The sequence below is a fragment of the Cajanus cajan genome, chromosome 9 (genome assembly GCF_000230855.2).
Source record: "Cajanus cajan strain Asha chromosome 9, NIPB_CcT2T_4, whole genome shotgun sequence".
Lineage (NCBI taxonomy): Eukaryota > Viridiplantae > Streptophyta > Magnoliopsida > Fabales > Fabaceae > Cajanus > Cajanus cajan.
The window spans coordinates 15,932,505-15,956,181 of NC_138525.1; the positions used below are offsets into that span (position 1 = coordinate 15,932,505).

Here is a 23,677-nt window from a genome sequence, read left to right on the forward strand (position 1 = left end):
TGAAACAGAACTGAATAAATAAAAAATATAAATAAAAAAATAAATAATCAATTTGGAACCTGAAAAAATTGAAATATTTTAATAGAGTAGATCAAATTTTAGATCATTTTTCTTTTTGAAAAACTATTTCAGTCTAATTTAAATCAAACTTAGACACATGAATTTATCAAAAAATTCACACTTCTATAATAGCTTTCTGAGAAAGCTCTAAAAAATGATTTTACTTTTTCAAAATAAGCTAAAACGAATATGCAGTGTTAAGCTGATCCGTTATTGCCACTCGTAAATCTTGAAAATGCTTACACATGCAAGATACTCATCCAATTCGTTCGAAGACACGTTATAAAATGCTTGATTCAAATAATTAAAACTACAAAAAAAAAGATACACCTTATTGAATAAATAAAATTAAATAGAGAAGAAGAATGATTATAACTTACATGAAATGAAAAGAAAGAAAAATATATACATACATAAATCTCTACATAGAAGCTAAAAGGTCTCTCATCTCTGTTACAGATGGGATTGTCTCCGTAGGGTAAATCCTAGCCACAAGTTGGGCAAAACTTTCGTACTTATCAAGAAACTCCTTCTGCAAAAGTAAAAAAAAAAAACAAAAAAACGATTAATTTGCATGAATTTTCTACTTGTTTTACAATCTTTCCATTCACAAACCCCCCATTCTAGTAGATAGTATGCGAATGTGAGGTCAGGTAGCGTTACCTTAGCGGTTTGCAAATGCAAGATTGTCCAAGTATTATTTTAATTTTTGATCAACCAATTTTACCTTTTAAACTAAGACCACTTAGCATTGAAATTTATGCTCCCTTTATTTTTGTTGAAAATAACCCATATCGACTATTGATAAAATCATAATAGTGTATATAAAACTATAAGTAGAGAACAATTCTCACCTTCCAAACCAATTTTGTAAGATAAAGTTAAATTCAAACCCACTTTCAAAGATGATATCATACTATCATAGATCCACTAAAAAGAGATCACCCACCATTTATACCATAGTAGTCAATCCCGGATAGCGGCGCGGAGCGGTCGACCCTAAAACTGGGATAGCGGGATGACGCGGAGCGGGATAACCGCTATTTTAATATTAATTTATATATATTAAATAATTAATAATATATATATAAAAGCTAAAAAAACAAAAAAAATAACTCTAAATTCATACATTAAACCTTTTTAATAATTAAAAGTTCATAGTACTCAAACAATACATAATATAAAATGTCTCCAAAACAAAGTAGAAAAGAAATTTTAAAAAATTGTTGAATTATATTTAATCAGAAAACAAATCTGATAAATTAAATTTAATCAAAAATTAAAAATACAATTTTCTGAAATTAAAAATAAAATTTTCTGAATTAAATTTAATCAAAAATTAAAAATAAAATCAGCTGAATTAAATTTAATCAGAAATTAAAAATAAAATTTACTGAATTAAATTTAATTAGAAATTAAAAAAAAAAATTTGCTGAATTAAATTTAATCAGAAACTAAAAATAAAATTTGTTGAATTAAATTTAATCAGAATTTAAAAATAAAATTTGTTGAATTAAATTTAATCAGAAATTAAAAAAAATAATAATTTAATAAAAAATTAAAAAACAAATTATGTTGCAATGTACATAAAGGAGAGAATACTCGAAGGAGAAGACGAACTAAGCGAGGCGCGTCGGAGCTTGCAGCCACGTCGGAGCTTGCAGCCACGTCGGAGCTGGAGGCGCGTCGGACCAGGAGGCGCGTAGAGTTTGGAGGTGCGTCGGAGCCGGAGTTCGTCGGAGCTGCACGCACGATCGCCAGAGAAGAAGAAACAATCTGAGAGGGAGAGACGAGAGAGGGCTGCGACAATTGAAATCGCAAGAGGGAAAGGGAGACTTAGGGCAAAAAAAGCCCCATTGAAAAGACTGACTTACCCTTAATGAAGGGTAAGTCGAAATCGCGCCCGCGATTCCGCGATTTGTGCCGCTCCGCTCCGCCTCCGACGCGGCCGCTCTGGCCGCTACACAAATCCGCCACGCGACAGCAGCGAGATTGCGGGGTGAGGCCGCTCCGCTCCGGAGCGCCGCGATAGCGGCCGCTCCGGCCGCTATTGACTACTATGATTTATACATGCACTAAGCCTAATAATGTTGGACATAAAGAGGTGTATTAGAAAAAACTCAAGTCTCACCTATCTTAGATCATTAATAAGGGCTACCCATCATTTACTTACGCACTAAATCCAATAATGTTGAGCGAAAGGTGTAATGGAAAAAATCTAAGAACCAAATCCAAAAGTGTTGAACATAAGGTATAATGGAAAAAACCTAAGACCAAATCCAATAATGTTGGACATGAGATGTAATGGAAAAAAATCTAAATTTCACATCAATTAAAGATAAGGCAAACAAAGAATTTATAGTGGGAGAAACTCACACCTAACTAGCCAGTTTTTTAAGGTTGAACTAAGTTCCAATCCACGTTTTTAACATGATATCATATCCTAATAATTATTGATTGTTGTAGGACCTATCATGCCATCTGATTATTGGATCACCTGCAATTGTCCAGTCCTCAATGTGAGGGAATGTGTTGGAGGTCTCACATTGACTATAAATAAGGCCATAGTTGAAAACAACCCTCACCTTACAAGTAGCTTTTGTAGGATTGCATTAGACTTAAACCCATTTTCTAAAAATTTTCCCCCATTCAAATAGATCTCTTCCAAGTTTCAATGACTTTAATTTTGATATTCAATAGTGCAAACTTTTTTACACTTACACAAGCATCCACTGTGCTGTCATTTTCTAAAGAGTTTGACCTCTCAAGCAGTTATTTTGTACGCGTGTTATGACAATACATGATTGTATGAGAGTGGAAAAAACGTTCTCTCACAACATATCAAAATAAGATCCAATTTAATTGTCATTCACATGTATCGTAAAGTTAGCAAGATTGCACTTGCTATCGGCCAAACTGGTGAAACACTTGTTAGACACTTCCTATGAAGTACCAACACCAACACGGACATCTAACATGACACGGACACCAGGGCATGGCTAATATCCAAAACGTAGGTCACAGGGACACGTATTGTATATAGCAAGAGTCAACTAATTCTCTTACATGTGAATGACAATTAAAAGCAAGAGTCAACTAATTCTCTTTGTGATCAAGTTGTGTTAGAAAGGTGTTAAACTTGTGACAGAGAGATGCCCAAACCAAAAAAATATATTTTTAATTGTAACATAATGTAAATGTGTTGGACGCGTGTCATGACTTCGACATTTCTAACAAGTGTCGTGTTAGAGTGTCAAACACGTCAAAACAACATTATGTAGATGTGTATATGCTTCATAGGACACTTCACTGACTTTAGTGTTGACCTTGAAAATATTTAGTGCAAAACCCTTGATTCTTTCTTTCTAACTGAATTAAGGTAAATAGGAGGTAGCTTTGATGCCCGATAGGGATTAAGTACAATTTACCTTGCATTTGTCCCATAAGGAGGGTAACAGTTCCTCTGAAGTCAAATTCTTCTGCAGTTTCTTATACATCGCAGCAATGGACTTGTCAACCTAAGTAGAAGGAGCAAAGACACAAGTTCAAAGGCAGGCTAAAACCAGTGAGAAGGATCTTTAAAGAAGGTCAGAATCACCATACCCCAGATAAACTAGATTTTAACATCTTCCGGAGATCCATTTTTGACAGCCCAAGCTGAAAAGGAATCTGAAATTTATGCAAAACAGAGATTTTAACTATTTAATTCAGTCTTACGCATCCAGGAAAATATGGGCAAAAAAAGACAATTTAAGAGATGCATCAACAAACACATTTCTTTAAGCCCATATAATGGCAGGCACTCAATTTGATGCTACTTTATGAAAATAATAACAAGAGCTTAAGGAAAGTTATAAATGGCTATACGATTATATAAGGTCAACCAGACAATAAAGACTACAAAAACAATAATTCTAGCATTTTGGGAGAAAAAACGATTGCATAAAATCTGGCAAAAGTAACATTAACAAATAAAGCTTTAACAGAAAAATGCAAAGATGACAAAGATACACTACATTGTTGCTGCGATTATTGCATCCCTGTGACTAAGGGATCATTCCATATATATTTTTAGATATATCAATCAGGATTGGTATTGATTTCAATGATCTATGTATTTGTTTCCTTTTATTCTTGATTAGTAGACAAATAGACAGCCGTTAAGGAGTTTCATTATAAGAAATTCATAAAACTCTACCTTCTCTATTCTTAAATTGGAATTAGAGCTGTTCGATCTTAGATCTCCATATTCATTCAGTCTAGCCGCCGGCAAGGTTGTATCTCAGTTATCACTTATCAACACCCTACAATATCCAAGAGCTCATGCTAGCCACATCATGGAGCCCTGTCACCAGAAAGTCAGCTATGCACCTCCATCCAGGTCTCCAACCACCTTGCCAATGGCCTCATTCAGTTCATCAGAACCTCCTAGTTCTCTTCTAGTGGTCAAAGCTCCAATTGCATCATACTTCCTAATCAGCAGTCATCCTTAGATGCTGGTTCTCAGTCCTCTTTCACCACGAGTATAGCCTCTATTAACAATGATATGGCTCCAACCACATTAGACAGATTCATCTGAACCAGTCTGAGTCACTTTTTTAAGAGGCACCATATTACACCTCTTTAGTTAAAACTAGAGTTGTCTAAGATGTTTTACATATTCCTTATTTTGGTCCATCTTTGCTCCTTCATGGGGAGCACCACCAGTTCCAATAGCCTCATTTGAGGTAACTCACCCAAATCCACATTACTGACCCCTTGTCAACGATTAGCATTAATCCTGAGCTATCATTCCTGAGCTTGAGTTGAGGTAGAGAAGAATTCTAATGAATTGTGTCCTACTTGATCAACTGACCTATTCTTTTATGGATGAGATGTGTTTCACTAATAGATTTTAGGAACTGGAGCAGAAGACAAGGATAATACAAATGATACATGTATAAGAAAACTGTATAACAACTTGTACAACATCACTATTTGTGTCTATTTCTCTCCATCATTAATAAATGTAACAACCAAAGTGATGGAAAGAAATAGACACAGTGATGTTGTACAAGTTGTTATACAATTTTGTTATACATGTATCACTTGTACTATCCTTGTCTTCTGCCCCAATTCCTAAAATCTACTAGTGAAACACATCTCAACTAGGATGGACAAATGCCATGATTGATGAAATGCTCTCCCTAGAACACAGTGACAGGTGACCAAGTTTCTATATCAAAGGGTAAAAGGATTCACAGACCTATGGTTTGGCGCTAATAACAGCTTGGCTTAAGTACATTTTTGGTCCCTTAAGTATTGCAGTTATGCATTTTAGTCCCTCAATATTTTAGTTTAGCAATGTTGGACCCTCAAATTTTAATTGAGCAATTTTAGTCTCTCAAGTATTGCAATTGTTTGATTTTAGCCACTCAAATATTACAATTTTACAATTTTTGACCTATTTAAGTTACATATATTATTAAATTTAGTAATAATAAATATATATCATCTAATACATTAATGAAAATTATAGTATATGTAACTTAAATAAGTTAAAAATTATATAATTGCAATACTTAAGGGACTAAAATCATACAATTATGATACTTGAAGGACTAAAATTGCTCAATTAAAATATGAGGGACCAAAATCACACAATTGCAATACTAAGACTAAAATTGCTCAATTAAAACCTTAGAGACCAAAATCCAACAATTGCAATACTTGAGGGATAACACAATTAAGCCTAACACCTTTTGTCTAGAAGCTAAAATAGCTTCTGTCTATTTCTCTCTAGGCATTCAATAGGTCTTTGGCCCTTATATCAATTGTTTTTAAAAATGGCTTCCGTCATGATGACCTCAATAAAGAATGTACACTAAGCAACCACATGATTTTGCTGGTAAGGGTGATCCAGGTTTACTTTTTTCTGGTTAGGGGAAGCAACCACATTAATGTATATCTATTGACAGAATTTCCCTCATCAGAGGAACTCTTCGGGCAGGATGGATTTATGATTCAAAATACACACCAGAAGATAACTAGCTATTTTATGATGAAGTAGTCAGCTTTTGTTTGCTATTCAAAAAGGAAGAACCACCAAAAATTAGTGAGAATATACTTTAAGTTTCCCATAATTTACAACCAATGATGCTATGAAAATATTTTATTATATCATGTCTTAAAATATCATATCATAGATTATTCTCAAGGTTTAGTTTCCTATCTCCTCATTATCTCTAAGGATTGATTATCGTATTTCCTTATCATGATTTGGTAGGATTATGATTAATATAAATAAAGATTGGTGCTCTAGGTTTTATGAACATATCAATTCAGTGTTTCATTTTCTTTTCCCTATCTTCCTCTCTATCTAAAACATAAAAAGTTTCAACACAGTTGATATAATGTTAACACCATCCACATGCACAGAGAAACTAAGAAACATTGCAACCAATTTGTTTGATAAAATGAATTTGAGACTTGACGAGATGCTGTATAGCAGGAACCTATGAAGGAATAAGAATACAGCATTATACACACATACCTCCTCAGGTGCAACAGTGAACATCAAGTCCTCAATCCTTCGAGCAAACTGGAATAGGCGTTCAAATTGCTATCCAAGGCAAAAAAAAAAAAAAGGGATAATCAAGGTTATCAATAACGGATAACGGTCTATGGCGGTAAGCCAAAAATCCATCATGAACATATGGCGGATGGCTTGGTGGCTTATGGCAGAAAAAAATAATATATATATATATATATATATATTAAAAACAACCAAAAATAAAAAAATAAACTTTTAGGATGCACGACTTTAGTGTTAGGTGCTTACTGCTTACCATTGTGCTATAAGTGACACAAAATTGGGAACAACATTATAGGTTTAATATAGAAAACAACATAACAGAACATGATAATGAAATTCTAAAATATAGATAACTAAATTCCAAAATTTTGAAAAACTGGGAACAAAAACATTGAACAGATGAAAAACAAGAACAATCACACAAAATAAGAGAGAGAGAGAAAGAGATGATGATCATCTGAAGAAATGAAAAATAGATGGAAAAAACAAAGAAAAACAAAGAAATGGAAGGAAGAAGAAAAAACAAATAGAAAACAAAAAGAATTATTATAGGTCACCGGATTTGTTGGCCGAAAAACTTTTTGGAGCTCAGGCCACTATGGTTCAAGTCGTTGGCGAGGCTGGTGATCTAAGAAGGCTCACCATAGTTGTTTGTTCGCAATTTAGGAGCTTCACGAGAAAAGATGAGAAAAAAAAAGAAGAAAAAAAAGAGGAGGAGGAGGAGGAATTCCGCCATGAGCACCATGAAGCCATGGCCATGGCGGATATGGCGGGTTCCATGGCGGATATAGCGGATGCCACTATATAATGGGAAATAACGGATAGCGAATGGCGGAGGGGTTCAAAAACGCCACGTTATACCTTTATGGCAGCGCCAAAACGGTTATTTGATAACATTGGGGATAATCAGTGGGGTCCTCACGATATCAATTCATGTGCATTGACAAAGAAAATGGAAATAGAAAAGTACTTACATAGTAGATAATCATGCTAATATGGCGTGTACAAGCTTGTTCATAGGCTTCACTGGCCTGATGATAAAACTTTGCCAGAGTGGGCACAATGTTGGCGAGGTCATACAAACTGAGTAAAATGAACAAAATAATTGAAAAATGGAAAATGTCTTTCTTTGCAAAACCAACTTAATAATCGAAGAATTGAAAGAGCCTTTTAGCAGAGGAATTACCTATTCTGAAAGGCAGCATAGTTCTCAAAAAGAAAAATGTCTGCATACTTTGGATCTGTTTGTGCAATTTTTTCTAAAGTTGCAAACATTATGCTAACCTGTCAAGCAACATTATGTTAACAGTTATGTAGTAAATTGAAAAAGACGATTAAGAACCTATTTCCTCCTATGTCCTACAGAGAAAAAAGGATAATCAGTAAACCAATGAAATTGCTCATAGTAACAACTAACAACTATCAACACAGTGCATAAGATTTATAACTATTATTCAGCAAGGATTCAACATCATTTAATATAAATATGCATGCAAAATATTAAATATGCTTAAAACTTTTGACTGAAAGATGAACAACATTTACCAATCAAATGAATAATTCAATTTGCAGAAAACTTGGCAAGAACTCAACTCTTTTAGAAGATCTCCATCCAACAAGATGGCTGGAGACATGCTACACCATATCTTCAATAAAAAGATTATTGTTTGTATGTATGATTCCACAGAATTTAATCTTTGTATATTCTTTGTACTTATTTCTAACTTTTGATACTCATCTTACTGTAACTAGAAATTGGAAATATGCTCTATTTGACCCAAGCACCTGACAATTAAAATCAATTATTTTAATCTCATTATTTTTGGAAAGCACATGCTTGAGTTTTAAGAAAAATCATGAGACACCATAAAACTAGATAGAGCTCTTAAAGGAACACTTACAAATTTTGTGTATGCTTGATCAACCAAATCCCTAGACTGACCCTGGATGTACTGCTCCATGCGAGTTGCAAGGGTTGCAAATCTATGCAAAATAATTAATAAAGTATTTTACATCAATCGCAAAGATGGACTTGAAAGTTGAAATAAATGCATGCTAGAAAGAAAAAATTGCAGCTGTAACTTCTAATTGCTTCCTAAACAAAAAACATTACTTCATATATCAAAATCTATTGAAATGATTTTTAAGTAAACCAAACTGAGTAAGCATTGATCTTACACCGACTTTCATAAAATTTAAACAACTATAAACATGTTATCAAAAGATAGATATTTTCATTTGCTTCAAAATCATATTACATACATTCATTTCAATTAAAGTTCAGGGGTAGAAAACAATCTTGGATTACTAGGGAAACAATCTTTAATTTAAACTATGTGAATTAGATGGTACATACACAATGGCTATGAAGTTCCCTGGCAATCCAAGATTGTGTTCTACTCTGTCAATTTGTATTAACACTAAAGAATAAAATGACTCACAAGTGGAAACATTTATTAGTTGATCACATACTTGGAGTTGCTTAAATATTATGAAATTTGATGTTAAAAAAGCATGATGATTAGGTATAATTCACTCATTAGCAAGGTTATCAAAAAACCGTTATAACGCCGCTATAACGGTATGGCGTGGCGGTTTTGGGCCTCGCCGCCATTCGCCATCCGCAAAATGGCGTTTTGTGGCGCCGTCCGCCATTTTCGCCGTGGCGGCCGCCATTTCCGTTTTGACCCATAACGCTATAAAGGTGATAGCGGACATAACGGGTCTGGGCCAGTTTTGGGCTTCAAACTAGGCCCAACAAGTATGCCCTAATGGTTTTAGGGTTGAAGAATGAGAAGCCACGACAGCCACCCACCCAAACACAACTCATCTACCTTCAACCAGTCTCCGATGATGTTCCTCCGCCGTCGCCCACCACTCGCCGGTCATCTCTCTGACCGGCGACCTGAACCGTGGTGATCCACGACTCCGACGACCTGAACCAACGCGGGCATGAATAGGATCTATGAAATTCAAACCACCTTTGATCACTGTCGTTCACCGTCGCCCACCACCCCTTGGTCACGTTTTTGGCCGGCGACCTGAATCGTGGTGGTCTTGCACTCCGGTGAACAACTCCGGCGAGCAACTCCGGCGAGTTAAAACCTAACAATTTTTTTTTCTCCAGTTTTAATCCTCCTTCTTCCTTTATTTTTTACCTACTCCTTTGAGTCCTTTCTTCATTTTTAATGAGTTGGTTGCTGCATCTGCAACAAGAATTTTTTTAATCTTAATTCTTCTACTAATTGGGTCAATTTAAATTTCTATTTTTTTTTTTATAAATTCTAAACTAATATTGAGTTCCTATTTTATTATTGTTCCTATTTTATGAAGAGAATGATTACATTGAGGAAGAGGAGGAGAATGATGATGATGAGGAGGATGATTAGATTAGCAAAATGCTTCTTGTACTCTTGTTTTTCTATGTTTTTTGTTGTGTTTTAATCAATTATGTTATGAGACTTAATGAATTATGGTATTGTTGTTATGATATTTAAGTATTTAAGTTGATATTATGTTGCTTTTAATTTAGTTTTGTTACTTGTTATTTATTGTTTTGCTATTTTCTTTGTATATAATATATATAAATATTTTTATTATTAATTTTTTTTTGTCCGCCATGACGTCCGCCATAGGCCGCCATGGCATCCGCCATAGAGTTATAAAGGATTTTTTGCCTCACCGCCATAGACCGTTATCCGCCATCGATAACCTTGCTCATTAGATTTGTTGAAATAATTTTATACATAGATAGATACAAGTATCAATCTTTACTATTGAAAAAAACCCAAGTCCCATGTTGGCTAGAAATATTAGTGTGATAAGAACTTAAAAAACACCCTTCATTTTACAAGTCAATTTTGTTAGTTTGAGTTAGACCTAAAATCCATGGTATTAGAGCTTATCCAAGATCAATTATTAAGTCACCTACCATAATGATACATGAGAAATGATATATGTACAACAATTTGTACAATGAAGAGACAGAAATTTAAAATGTTATAAATGATATGATAGAGAAAGATAGACAAAAAATGATGTTGTACAAATTGTTGTATGTGTATCATTACTCTTAATATATTACACATGCAACAGCTCCAATAATGTTGGGTGTGAAGGGATTTATTATAAAAAAAACCTAAGTTTCACATTGACTAGAGTTAGTGTATGATAAGAGCTTATGAAGCTTAAACATCCCTCACCTTACAAGTTACAAGCCAATTTTGTAGAATTAAGTTAGGCCAAAAATCCAACATTTACATAAGTATCAACGAATCCTAGCTGGCTTATATTACTTTTTATACTATTAAAGTGTTAATGAGAAAACTTGTGAAAAAATTAGAACTATAAATATAGACCATTAGATTTTATTTGAATGGTCAAGATTAAAAGAAAAAAGCACGACTTTTTAAAGTAGTCATGTGACCACTGCATAAACTTCAATCTTGATAATTCATGTATGCTTACATGACCTAGATTTAAAGCTTTCATATTTTAAAATTAATTTTTTTCTGACTTTGATATACCCACAACACAATTAGGTGCTCAAAATATTTAATTTTGAAATGGGTCCAAATTCAGATGGGAACATTAGAAATTAACATACATTCATACTTGTGCAGAATAAGCTGATATAAACATTCAATTCAATTTCCATGGCAGCATATAATTGCATACATCAGCAACTTTTTCATGGATTCCAAAATATAACCAAAGTACAAAATAAAAACAAATTGTAAGTTGTACTGCAAATGTGTGTATGATGGAAATAGGAGCATTTAATGTTTATTACCCTTCCAAGTAGCTTAGTTAATGTTTAGCTGAGTTCAATGTATCTTACGAAGTTGTGATATTTTAATTGTTCTCTTGAAAATAGTTGTAGTCATTTATTGTCTTTGTAAACCAATAACCATTCTTATTATAAATAATGTTTATATTGTAACAGAGCAGTTTGTTACACCTATCTCTTAGGTAGTTAGAAAACAGTTAATTAGAATACTGTTAGTTTGTTATAATTAGGTTTGTTATAACCTGTGTAGCCAGTAGTCAGTTCCACTTGTTAGTGTACATATAGTTGTCATATGCTGCATTTCTATTCAAGAAAAATCAATATACAGAAGCTTTTATTGTTTGTTCTCTCTCTGGGATACTCTTAACATGGTATTAGAGAAGGGGGACAAAAGAAAAAAATGACTCATTTCACCTGGGAATGTAAGATAGGACACCCATTTGGCGAACATTGCGTTCATTTCTTTCAATTTGATGGCAAGCTTCATCAACAAACTGCAAAATGATTTCCAATTAAATGGATCAGGTTATCAATTCAAGTTTTCAAATGCATTGGCAAAATATCTTCTTCATAGTGCTAGTCACCTACACGGTTGAACTGCATAGATATCCGAGACTCCAAGTCACGCAGCAAATCACGTACAAATCCTGCTGCATCAGCTTTCTGACCAGAGAGATAGCGTTCTGTTATTCCGTGCATTGATATACAGCGTAAAGGATCAATCTTGTATGCCCAGTCTACAACAGCATAAAAGTCTTCCTGAAATCATATAAAGTAGTTTTGTAGCTGTAAACACTGAATTTCTAAATATACTAAATCACTGTCAACAACTCAATAAAACCTGATCAATTATAAGGAACAGTAAGACAATCTGTCTTTATTCTGTAGTCCATAAAATCAAATAGAATATATTTGTAACAAATCCAATAATGTTGGCCTTCTAAAGGCTAAGGATTCATTTTAAATGTTTCCTTGCATACCACAGTTAGAGCATTCTCGCACCTAGCTAGTATTATGCACGTCTCCCTTTGTCTACATTTTCTGCTTAAGTGCAGACATCTTATCCGGTGAGAACTATTTCCTTTTTATAAACTTGTCAAGTAAGCAGAAGTTTGTGAATATATGACGCTCAGACTACTGCTACTTGGTGTCTAGAACTGATGGAGATGGACTATGTTAAGGGGTTGATGGTTGGTCGGGAGGAGGATGGCCAAGTCTTGTAAAGATTACTTTAGTCATATTCCTAGTTGATGTGATGTGGAGCATCTTAACAGATTGAACTTTTTCCTTTTTCCAAGGCTCTTAGACCTTTGGAAATTGCCTTCACAATGTGTCTGTGTTTTACAGTTTACTTTTAATAGTCTACTGGAATTTTCATTTTTTCAGAAACTTGCATGGGTCTTTTTACTTCACTTGATGTCCATTGTTCTTATAAATCATACTTCCTCCATTCCTAATAATAAGACCTTTTCAACTAAATTGCATCCTTTAAGAAACTTATTTAATTAGTTAAGAACATTAAATTTGTCAATAATTTAAACTATTTTTCCAAAATTACCCTTTACATCTCTTAAATTAATCTTCTCTCTTTCCACTTAATCATTTCCCACCTAATTAATTAATATTTAGAAGAGAGAGATAATGATTGTCTATTTATCTTCTCAATCCTAATAAGAGAAAGTTCTTATCCAATTAATTTCAAACATTTATTACCTTTAATCTAAAAGAATTGTTAATTAAATAAGGGCATTTTAGAGAAGATATAACTAATGCAACTGACAATTAGAAGATCTTATAAAAAGGAACAAATAAAAAAGTAAAAAGGGTCTTATATATGGAGACTGATAGATACCAAACAAAATATCCAACAACCCAGAAATGAATGAGAGAATAGTAAGTGATAAAATGGTGGATATTGTATTTAAGGAATACGTAAGAAACGAAACTCAGAAGAGGGAAATCTCATCTGCCAAGAGCCAAGCTCCTAATAGCACAACCAACAAGGTTCTCTATCCAAAACAGTAAAAAAGTAATAACCGAATCCCTCCCCAAAAAGTGCGATTCTCTATATATCACAATATTCTCTCTCTTTCCTCTAACAACCCCGAATAACCCTCATGCCATGTCAGCATTCTTCTTCTTCCCCCGCTCATACACAATCCACGGTTTTGGGCCCTTTTTTTCTTCATGGGCCAGTGGTTCTAGTGATCCACGATGAACTTGGGCCTTATCAGAGACAGAGGTAGTAATTGATAAAAGAATTTGGACTCATGACTCTAGGTGTTTTCCTCTTGAAATTATGCAGGTAATTTGAGCTTCTAGTTCAGAAACTTTGACTCATTTTTCTCCATTGTTCTGCAACAAATTTGTTTGGAATAAGCTTTTTGCGATTTCCAGAGAGAATTGAGTTTTCCTTAAGGATCTGCATCTGTTTCATAAAAAATTTAGACAAAGACAAATTCTGTGTGGTGTTCTTATGGATTTTATATGCAGGGAGATTGGGATGCCTTGCTACATGACTCAAATCTATCAGTTTCTATATGTTTTCTTCTGTAGGTTGCTTGTAAGGATGTTTTATCCTCTACTTTTGTACTCTTCAATTCTTTCTGAAATAAATTTCTTTTCCTATCACAAAAAACCTAAAATAAAGTACATTCAAAGTGATAAAGAGCATTGTTATGCATACTTGAATTCCATCAAGTAAATCTTTAAGTGATTTATTCAAAGCTGCAAGCTCCGCAGAATTTTTACCTACAAAATGGAAGAAATGGTAAAATTCCTGAAAAAAACAAAAGCAAACTAAACTATAATAGATTAAAAATAAACTTTACAGTTCAGAAAGACTATTTGCAGAAAGTAAGGTACACATACCAGATTTGCTATCATTTTCATCAATGTCCATAATTCCCAAATCATCATCATCATCATATCCAGTTTTGTTGCCATTAACAACACCTCCAGGAGGAACCAGTGTAGGAACTTCAAAACACATGAAGTGTGCAAAAAAAGAACTCTGCCACATATGGCCCGAAGAATTATATACATTTGAAATATTGAAGACAAATTTGTGTGGAAAATGAAAGAATATCTAATAATCACCTCATCCACCAAAAGTGGGATAAAAATTGTAAGCATCTTTGCATAAGCATCAGAGACTGTGGAAGTGTCAGTAGCATTTACATTCTGACCAGAACCTGTGGAACCTTCAAGCCAAACAGTTGGATTTCTAGAGGCTTTAGTACTGGCACGAAGTTCATTTGCAAACTCACGGGCCTATAAAAGGATGTGTGAAACTTTAGACTCTATACGCATAGCAAAGCATGAAAAACAGGGGTTAAAATGTTTTAGGTCCGTTAATTTTCTGTCAAAATTGATTTTAATGATTTAGCCCTTGTATTTTTTATAATTAATGAATTCCGTCCCTCACCCTAGTATAAGTTCCATAAAGAGGGACAGAATTTTCCAATTATCAAAAATACAAGCACCAATATTCATCGTTTAAAAAAAAAACAATTTTTTTTAACTTACAGCAAAAAAAATCATGGTTTTTAAAGTATAAGGACTAAAACCAATTTTGACCAAAAAATGAGACCAAAAACACATTTACCCAAAACAGTATATATGACCCATAATTCTAATAAAAAAAATATAACACATCTTCAAGTCAAACAGAAAATTGCAATCAAAACTCATTGATCTACAGTTAAGGAAGAGCAGAAATATCATCATACAGCATTAATGATGGAGGATCTTCTATTCAAGGGTTCAAAAAATTAATCCAGGTTGAAAAAGTGCATCACCAGTTAAGCAAAGATAGATGTAAAATTATTGTTCACTGTTGACACCTTTTTTAAAAGATGGTTGTTGAGAAAATTGTTGAAATTATAGGGTTTTAGATATATTGCGAAGAAAGGGAGATAAGAGAGACTGAATATATTGAGATTGATATTGACTTGATATGATATGATGTCTTGCAACATGATAAAAAAACATAAAGCACCCACCCTCATTTATACTAATCCTAGATTATAACCCTAATTAAATAAGGAAATAAATCTGAGATAATAAGGAAACTAATCCTACTAGATAATCTAACATATTCTAAAATATTTTGATATAATACAAGATACTGTGAGAGTATTTTCATATATTCTAACAAAAATATTTGACAATTTTCTTTGTAATGCATTAGAAGATTATTATCTGACAGGAACAAAATAAAAAATTGTAACAAGTTCCTTTTGCTCGCTCCTGGTTAAGTGGTCATGTCAACCATAGAGAAAACAGTACAGGCAACCCAGCTTCCAGAAGTTTAACAGGGCCTGGGTTGAAGCAGGCTTTTGTGTTAAGTCTGAGAGGGTCAAAAAATTACATGATGCAGAGGTTTAAGGACAAAGCTAAGCATTCTACCAAAAACAAAATTACATAATTTATTTTCCATTATGTTTGAATACACAAATAGCCCACTTAAACTTATGCCTGGTTAGACAAATCTTAAAAATAAATGAGCTACAACATGAAACATGCCAACTGGCACAATTTGGCAACTTAATCAGGAATGAGTTACACTTTAATGTCCTATCACTCACAAGGTTGTCAATGTCAGTGAGGAATCATTAAGAACTGGGAATTTTATTCTCTCTAGGAAGTTCATAATACTCCCTGCCAATAATTGATTTTATTTTCAATAATTTTTTCATATTTTTATTATGAAAGTAATCACATTATTTAATAGTTTTCCACATGTATAATAGAGTAATAGTTACCTCTCACTTAATACAAAGATAAAGGAGTGCATCATAATATGAAAACCAGAAAATTAAGAAACAAATAAAACCAACATGATGGGCAACAGACCTCTCTGCGAAGAAGCAAGTTTAGAGAACTGCAATAAGCTTTTCTCAGTGGACCCAGGCAATTCTTGTCAAGACTCTGCAAGTGCCAGGAAGATAATTTAGTTAACAAAGAAAACCACTGAACAAATATATGTATCCCAAATGAAATTAATGCAAGAATAGTAAGGACTGTTTGATTTGATAAAATGTTTCCTAATTTTGTTTTCTGTTTTTACTTTTAAGTAAAAAAAAAAAAAGCCACTATATTTTCATTTGTTTTCTATTTTCAAATATTTGTATATAAGAAACAGGGAAATCAAGTTTTTATTGTTTCACTGTTTCCCATACAAAGTACAAGGAAACAAAGTGAAAACAAGGTGCATTTTTATACTTAAAGTAAAAATAAGAAATGAAAACAGAAAACAATTTTTCAAAGTAAATAGGACTTAAGTCCCAAATTTTAACCTTCAAATGTTGCAGAAGACGTGCATATGTCCTGCACTTGTACCGCAGGTCAGCATGATCTGGCCTCTTTAACTGTCCCCGCTGTTTAGAGCAAGCAGACAAAGTGATACAAATAAATTCAATCAGAAGACTGCCAAAGTGACAATTCTATAACTAATTTAAACAGAATACCTGAGAAAAGTAACTTTTATCACTTATCATGAAGTCCACCAAACTAGCAAAATAATTTCTCAAGAATTCGGAGGCTCTCCTGACGAAAGTAGATTTCAATTTTTCAAGTTCTGCACGCTTCTCTTTAACCTGTAAGGTAGCAAGAACCACCATCAGAACAGATGACTTTTAGGTCCAACACATATTTGCCATATCAACCAAAGCCAGAGTACTCTCACTTGGCTTTGTGATCCCAAATACATGGTACTCTCATATTTCTCTCCAATCAATCAAAATGGTGGAAACTAATGAATGACAAATCATATCTGTCACCTTAAAAAGCTTTTCTTTACTACTTTTTTAACAAATGCAACAAGCAGTCTATCTAATGTATGATTCATAATTTTGCTTCCTTAATGGCTAAATCATGTTATTGACTTATTTTACCAGATTATTTTATGAGAAAGGTAAGAAAGGAACATACAGCTCTCATGTTTGCATAACTAGGGTCTAGATTAGGTGCATCAAGACCACGCAAGGCATTGGTCAACCATTCACATGCTTCTACATTTTGAAGCATTCGAGCTTCATCAAATGAACCTCCGGTCAAACTTGCTGCATACTACACCCAACAAAACATCATTAAAATAAACACAAGCTAGGAAGCTCATCTAGCTTAAACTAGGATACAAGGCATACCTCAGAAGGCACACGCAATCGCTCAAGAAGCTTATCAAGCTCCTCAATGAGAGATTTGTTATTTACCGATTGCATTTCCAGGTTATTATTGCGGGTTTCTATCTGAACATAAGAAAAGTTAATAAGACAAAATAAAGTAAGAGATAGCTGCTTTTAAGAACTCCTACATCTGAAATTATATCACCTAGTTAATCTAGAAAAGTAAACAAAACTGAAACCTCATACAGCAGAAAGCAACCTCCATGGCACCAAAAAAATGGTCACTTTGTAGAAATAATTGTGACCATAACCCAACTTTTTAAAGGTAAAATCCTTATTTAGATTAATATCATTTTAAACTCAAGGAAGATATTTGGAATGAACAACTCGGAAGATATTTGGCATGAACTAACTGTCCCAAAAGTTTAAGCCACTAGATGAAGGCAAACGCTTTATTAGAAGAATGGGATGACACGGATAGAACACTAGAGCATTTGGTCTCAAGCGACTTTGATACCATGTCATGAATCAAACATCCCAAAAACATAAGCTATCAGGTGAAAGCACATAAATGACATTATAGTATATCTCCAATAATTTTAAAAGGGAAAAGAAACCTGTTTTATATATGTATTATTTTTAGAGAAAATATGAAATCTTATGAAAGAGAAGACAGTAAGTATAATGGGAGGAGGATAAACTATACTCCGTGACAAATTAAGAGATAGGGGAGGGGAGGGCAAGAGAGAACATGAAGTTTAGAAGTACAATAAAGCTCCTCCACCCCTTTCTCTATCGAAACCCCTGATGGAGGCCATGGGACAAACCAAAGAGATTCCATATATACACTTGTATCTACATAACAGATCAAGAGGTAGCTAATATCCTTAAAGCACAAGAATTTCTCTAACAGAACACTTAATAAATAACATAATTGCATCCTACATTAAGTTTTCCCTTTCTTTCTCCAGCCAAATCCTCCGAAGCTAATCCAAAAAGTAAAATGTAAAAACTGCTCCAAATTAAGCAGGCACACCCAAGATTCACCAGAGCTTCTAATTATTCCATTCCAGATTAAACTGGAAATTGGATAGTGTAAAAATATCTGGGCAACCATTTCCACTTTCCAAACTAAAACAGATATCAGGATATAGATGTTTTATTTTCATATCTTGGTTTACCTTTTTATATACCTGTTATTTTCCATTATTCTTAATAATAATAACTTTGAGAGGTAAATTTTAAGATTCAAATAAATATGAGCTATTATAAACAAAAGAAGCAACACAGAAATCATGAACAACTTTGCTTTATAACAGAAGGAAAAGGGAATTGAGGTTGCAACACAAACTAAATACAATATACTAGACTAATGATGCATAAATATGATAAATTTCCTTCCCTTAACAAAGGAACAAAGAAAACTAAACAAATGAACCAAGTTTACAGAACACAGACATTAAAATCACAAAGTATATTGTATCTAGGAAATTTATATTCTTGAATTACAGGGGTACAGGTCCTTACTGATGCAATATCCTCCCTCATATGCCGGAGTTTTACATTGAATATGCTTAACCATTCATCCATATCTTCCACACAGCTGGTTGCTGCTTCAAGCCCTTGCATCACCTGCAAGGAACAGAGTAGTATGAGCCACTCTATGAAAACAACCTTTAAGATACATGGAGATTTGTGAAATTGACTAGCATTATCATAGCAACTCTATTACTGTAGTCAATGAAGTGACAATAATGGGATTACTGTTAAAATTTAAAACATCAGCACAATTTATAGTTTCAGGAAGACATAAAATCAGAGAAATTGATTGATTTCATCAAAATAGTTAAGAACCTAAGATGTTTAAATAATTAAATCATAGCTTAGGCAACATAAAATCCTAGTTCAGACTAGCATACAAAACACACAACAGTAGAATATTAAGCTGCCATAAAACATATGAACCAAGGTCCAAGGGGCATGTTTACAAATTACAAGAACATGTAGCACACATGAAGGCAATAATCACCAAAGATAGATCTTCTATTTGTGCCCAGGGCCTAACTCAGCCTCATAAAATAGGCTTGTAAGGTGAGAATGGACCAAGTTTTATAAACTCTATTTAAGCCATATCTCTAGTCAATTTGGGACTAAACACACCCTTGAGATTGCAATTAAGGAAACCCAAATAAACCACAATTAAGGTGAACCATGGTTGACTGCAACACTAAGGCAGCTTTCCAACATACACCCTCATGCCTGGGGTTACGAACTTGAAGCATTACAATGCAAGCAGCCCAACAATGAATCTAGGAAAAACACTCATAGCATCATAAAATTTGGACTACAGACCTAACTCAACCCCACAAAAGCTAGTTGTAAGGTGTATGTTGCCCAAATAAACTTTATTTAAGTCATATCTTTATTCAATGTGGGACTAAACACATCTCTCGAGGTTGCAATTAAGGCAACTTGAAGAGGTTGCAATTGAGGCAAACCAAGGGTAACCACAACTTCCAACAAAAGCTCAGCTTGGAGGACAGAAATACCTCATCCATCAAAGGTTCACTTTCTAAAATAGAATGCACATTTGCTGCTTCCAGAGCCTGGAGCTCTCTCTTCAACCTTTCAGAAAACTCCTCTGCTTCACCAATACCCATGACATAACTGCACGATCCAAAAAAACAAAAAACCATTTATTTGTTCAAGTTGACACAGTGAAGTAAGACATGATTAAGCAGAAGTGAATTATACATGTATCTAACCAGCATAATTGTTTTCATTTGAGCTTTGACAAATATGTTACAATAATTATGTACAATACTTTCTAATAATTTATGCATTCCCTGTATCAATGTGTATCATAAAATGTGGCCAGCAATGTTGTAAGGAGAGACTCTGTTTGACCCAATGATTTAAAGAACTCAATCCCGCAATTTACCAAAACATAGGTCATTACTTCAAGTGCATTCTGACTCATCATAAATATCTAACCTCAACACCATTTAAGACAAAGAATAGCACCTACGTTCCCAAAAGAGCCTCCATGTCCTCTTCCTCTGCCTGTGAGACCAGCTCCTTTTCAACATTGACTTTCAATTCTGTCTCAGTCACAGCAGATGCAACAGGACCACCATCTCGCACTTTATTTTGAACCGAAACAGGGGGTGTATTTTCCTATTTCACAGTTTGTCAAAATAAATAAATGGAGAAGACAACTATATACAATAATTAACTGCATTTCAACACTGTAATAAGAAATTTGAACAGAGACAATCCAACTTAGACAGTCATATGCTATGTTTACATGGGAAGTAAGAAGGGAAAAGAAATTGAAAAGGAAAACGAAAAATTGACTTTAATTCTTGTGTAGGAAATTTTTAAGCAGAGAAGGAGTAGGAACCTTCAGCAAACCCCATCCACCTCAAATTGGCTAGCAAACAGGGAAAATTATTTGTTTCAAATTAAATAAGGAGAAGTAACACTCATTTGCTCTGCTTAACTTTGAGGGAAAGGGGATTTCCCTCCTTACTCACTTCAACATGAAAGGGGTTTAACCACCCCACCCCCTCCCTCCCTCCCTGTTTAACATCCATAGCTTGAAGTCATAGACTTGATACCCCAGATGAGGCAAGTCATGTTCCATACAGAGTAATAAATACCAATTAATTATTTATTAATCAGGAAAAGTAAAAGTATTCATTCGAAAATATTAATGATGGCTACTTGATTGTAAAGAAGCACTAAAATTAAACGACAAAAGACCATCATATGCACCTTAGCCCAAAGAGCCATCTCCACAACATCTATACCAACAACCTTAGGAAGACGACCCAAAACATCTTTGCAGATGTTCAAGACGCATAGAAGGAGGCGATTCCTACAAGAAAAATCATGGACACAATGAGAAAACTTTCATCACCTCACATAAATTTAACCACTAATTAACTATCTATGCATAGATTAACATTTCTATCAACAATATAACCTGTCATCAATATTGCGCATTGTCCATTGAGGAGGAGCCACACTCTGGCTTCTAAGGTTATCAAATCCCTGGAAGATATACATGCGTCAGCCCAACAAACAAATGACTGAGAAGACAAAAAAAACAAAAACAAAAACAAAAAACTCCAAAGCAAGGAATGGTTGGTTGCTTTTCATATTGCTTATGTGCCAGAAACTAAGAACAACATATCTAGAACCAGAACATAGAGATCTCTTCCATAATGGAACTTTACCAGAGTAAATGTACATCCACTGGGATCATTTGTTACAACTTCCACTTTTGAGAGATGCTTTAGCTTGTATAGTTTTGCAGGCTGCAAGCACAAAAGTTTAACAAAGTTGGAAACACTAAACAGGAGGGAGAAGAAATGCCATCCAAAAAAAAAACACGTGGCAATAAACAACAGCTAAAGAGGAATCTTAATTTAATTTGTAATATTAGGAGTGGGGGATTTAATTTGTAAGGGGAGTGGGGGATCATGAGCTGAAACCCAAACCCAAACCCAAACATATCCCAAATAAATGAAGAAAAGACAAATTACTTCAAGAACTCCTCCAGTAGAATACTTCAAAACTCGAAGAAAAGCCGTTGTCCGCTGACCTTTCGATTTCGCTGCAGGAAACACCACGTCGTCACCAACAACTACACAAATGTAGAGTTTAAAAGACCATTAAAACAGCAACACAAGCTGAAGAAACAACACGCAATCACTCCCGCCTCAAGATCAGTAGAAGATCCAATCCAACTAGCTATAAAGCATATATCACAAAAAAGCACACCAAACGAAGCAAGCATTACTGCATAAGCCACAGCTAAACCTAACACGAAATTCGAGCGGAAGCTCCAAAGTGTTGTTACAAAAAAAAACAATGTTCACATCAGAGTAGTTAATTCAATTTCTTGAAAGCTAAAACAGCGATAGAATCTCGTGCAAGCAAAATAAAAGTAGCGAGCATAGATAAATAGCTGAATTGATAATCGAAGAGAGCGATTAAAGAAGAGGTAGGTGTAACTGGAGAGAGCGAGAACCCTAGGCTTGGCCATTTGACGACCAAGCTTGGAAGATTTTCCTAAGATCCCGTGGCTCTTGGCAACGCGTAGCGCCATCACGATCTTCTGCTTCGGGTCCTCAATTGCGGCGTCGCAAGCTCGCCGGAGCTCGCCGTCGTCGGCGCTTGATTTCGCCATTTATCGCTCGTCGCCGATCTCGAAGCTCCTCTCGCAAAAGAAAGAGAGAGAGAGAGAAGCAAAGTGAAAAATGTTGGTAGTAGTCACAGTTGAAAAAGGAAAAGAAACTTTTCTGATTGGCCTTGGTTGGCCTTTTATTTATCCCTCTGCCTTCGTTCAGTCTTGTCCGCGTCCTTCAAATGCTTGTTTACTTTTCTTCTACTGACGCTAAAACTTGGATTCCTTGCAGTCAATTTTGACGCGCAGTTTACCTTGCAGTCATAATCCAAAGGCTGTTATTTTTTATTTATTATTTTATTAATTTTATGAGGGTTGAAAAAGAAAATGAACGGTAGAGATTGAGCTTTTCTCCTCTTGCCCAACCGCAGGTAATACAATTTACTTACTTTTACTGTTGCAGTTTTTACCAGAACTAGGAGTGACTTTTCCTCTGTCCTTGTCCGAATTGGACTCAAGGATCAATTTATTTTCAACTTTTAATTTTATTTTTCTTCTCCACGGCAAAAAAAAAATAAATAAATAACTTCATTGAAATTATAATTTTTTATTAATCTTAAATATATTTTTTACTATTTATAAATAAATAAACTTTAATTTTTGTTCTCCCCAAAATAATTCTTTTTTTCCATTATTTAAATTTTAAAAATGTTATTTATGATCATGGTAAAATAAATAAATGTTATTTTTGTCTTTATAAAATATTTGTTTGATTTTTATTTTTCAAAATTCTCAATGTCACTAATTTTAATTCCTAATATTCATTTTAAGATAGATAAAATAGTTTAAGTATTTAGAATATTATTTTTTTTTTAAGATTTCACATGCTAATGTAGTATTATAATTTATAAACACGGTTAGATATCATATAAGACAATCACTTAAATTATATTCACGTGTAAGTAATTAATAAGCATCAAATAGTGATAGGG

The 23,677-nt window shown here is 34.0% G+C and overlaps 1 protein-coding gene across 4 annotated transcripts; it reads right to left on the minus strand.

Moving 5' to 3' along the window:
• Positions 1-233: 233 nt before the first annotated feature.
• On the minus strand, positions 234-22,869 carry LOC109815191 (exocyst complex component SEC3A). 4 transcript variants are annotated; one of them, XM_083063855.1, is made up of 26 exons: positions 22,574-22,865; positions 22,102-22,202; positions 21,793-21,873; positions 21,540-21,607; positions 21,329-21,431; positions 20,580-20,728; positions 20,101-20,218; positions 19,079-19,183; positions 17,573-17,674; positions 17,358-17,495; positions 16,895-17,023; positions 16,724-16,804; positions 16,281-16,355; positions 14,523-14,696; positions 14,295-14,436; positions 14,110-14,174; positions 12,012-12,182; positions 11,838-11,917; positions 8,536-8,617; positions 7,821-7,918; positions 7,609-7,717; positions 6,593-6,661; positions 3,664-3,729; positions 3,489-3,578; positions 474-592; positions 234-370 (listed from the first exon to the last, which is right to left on the minus strand). In XM_083063855.1, the coding sequence occupies exons 1-25, from the start codon at positions 22,746-22,748 to the stop codon at positions 482-484; spliced, it is 2,682 nt and encodes an 893-aa protein (XP_082919981.1). In that variant the 5' UTR covers positions 22,749-22,865; the 3' UTR covers positions 234-370; positions 474-481. The 4 variants fall into 4 exon arrangements, with proteins under 4 accessions (XP_082919981.1, XP_020235426.1, XP_020235425.1 ...); XM_020379837.2 differs by lacking the exon at positions 234-370 and having other exon boundaries at positions 392-592; positions 22,102-22,172; XM_020379836.3 differs by lacking the exon at positions 234-370 and having other exon boundaries at positions 392-592.
• Positions 22,870-23,677: the final 808 nt, after the last annotated feature.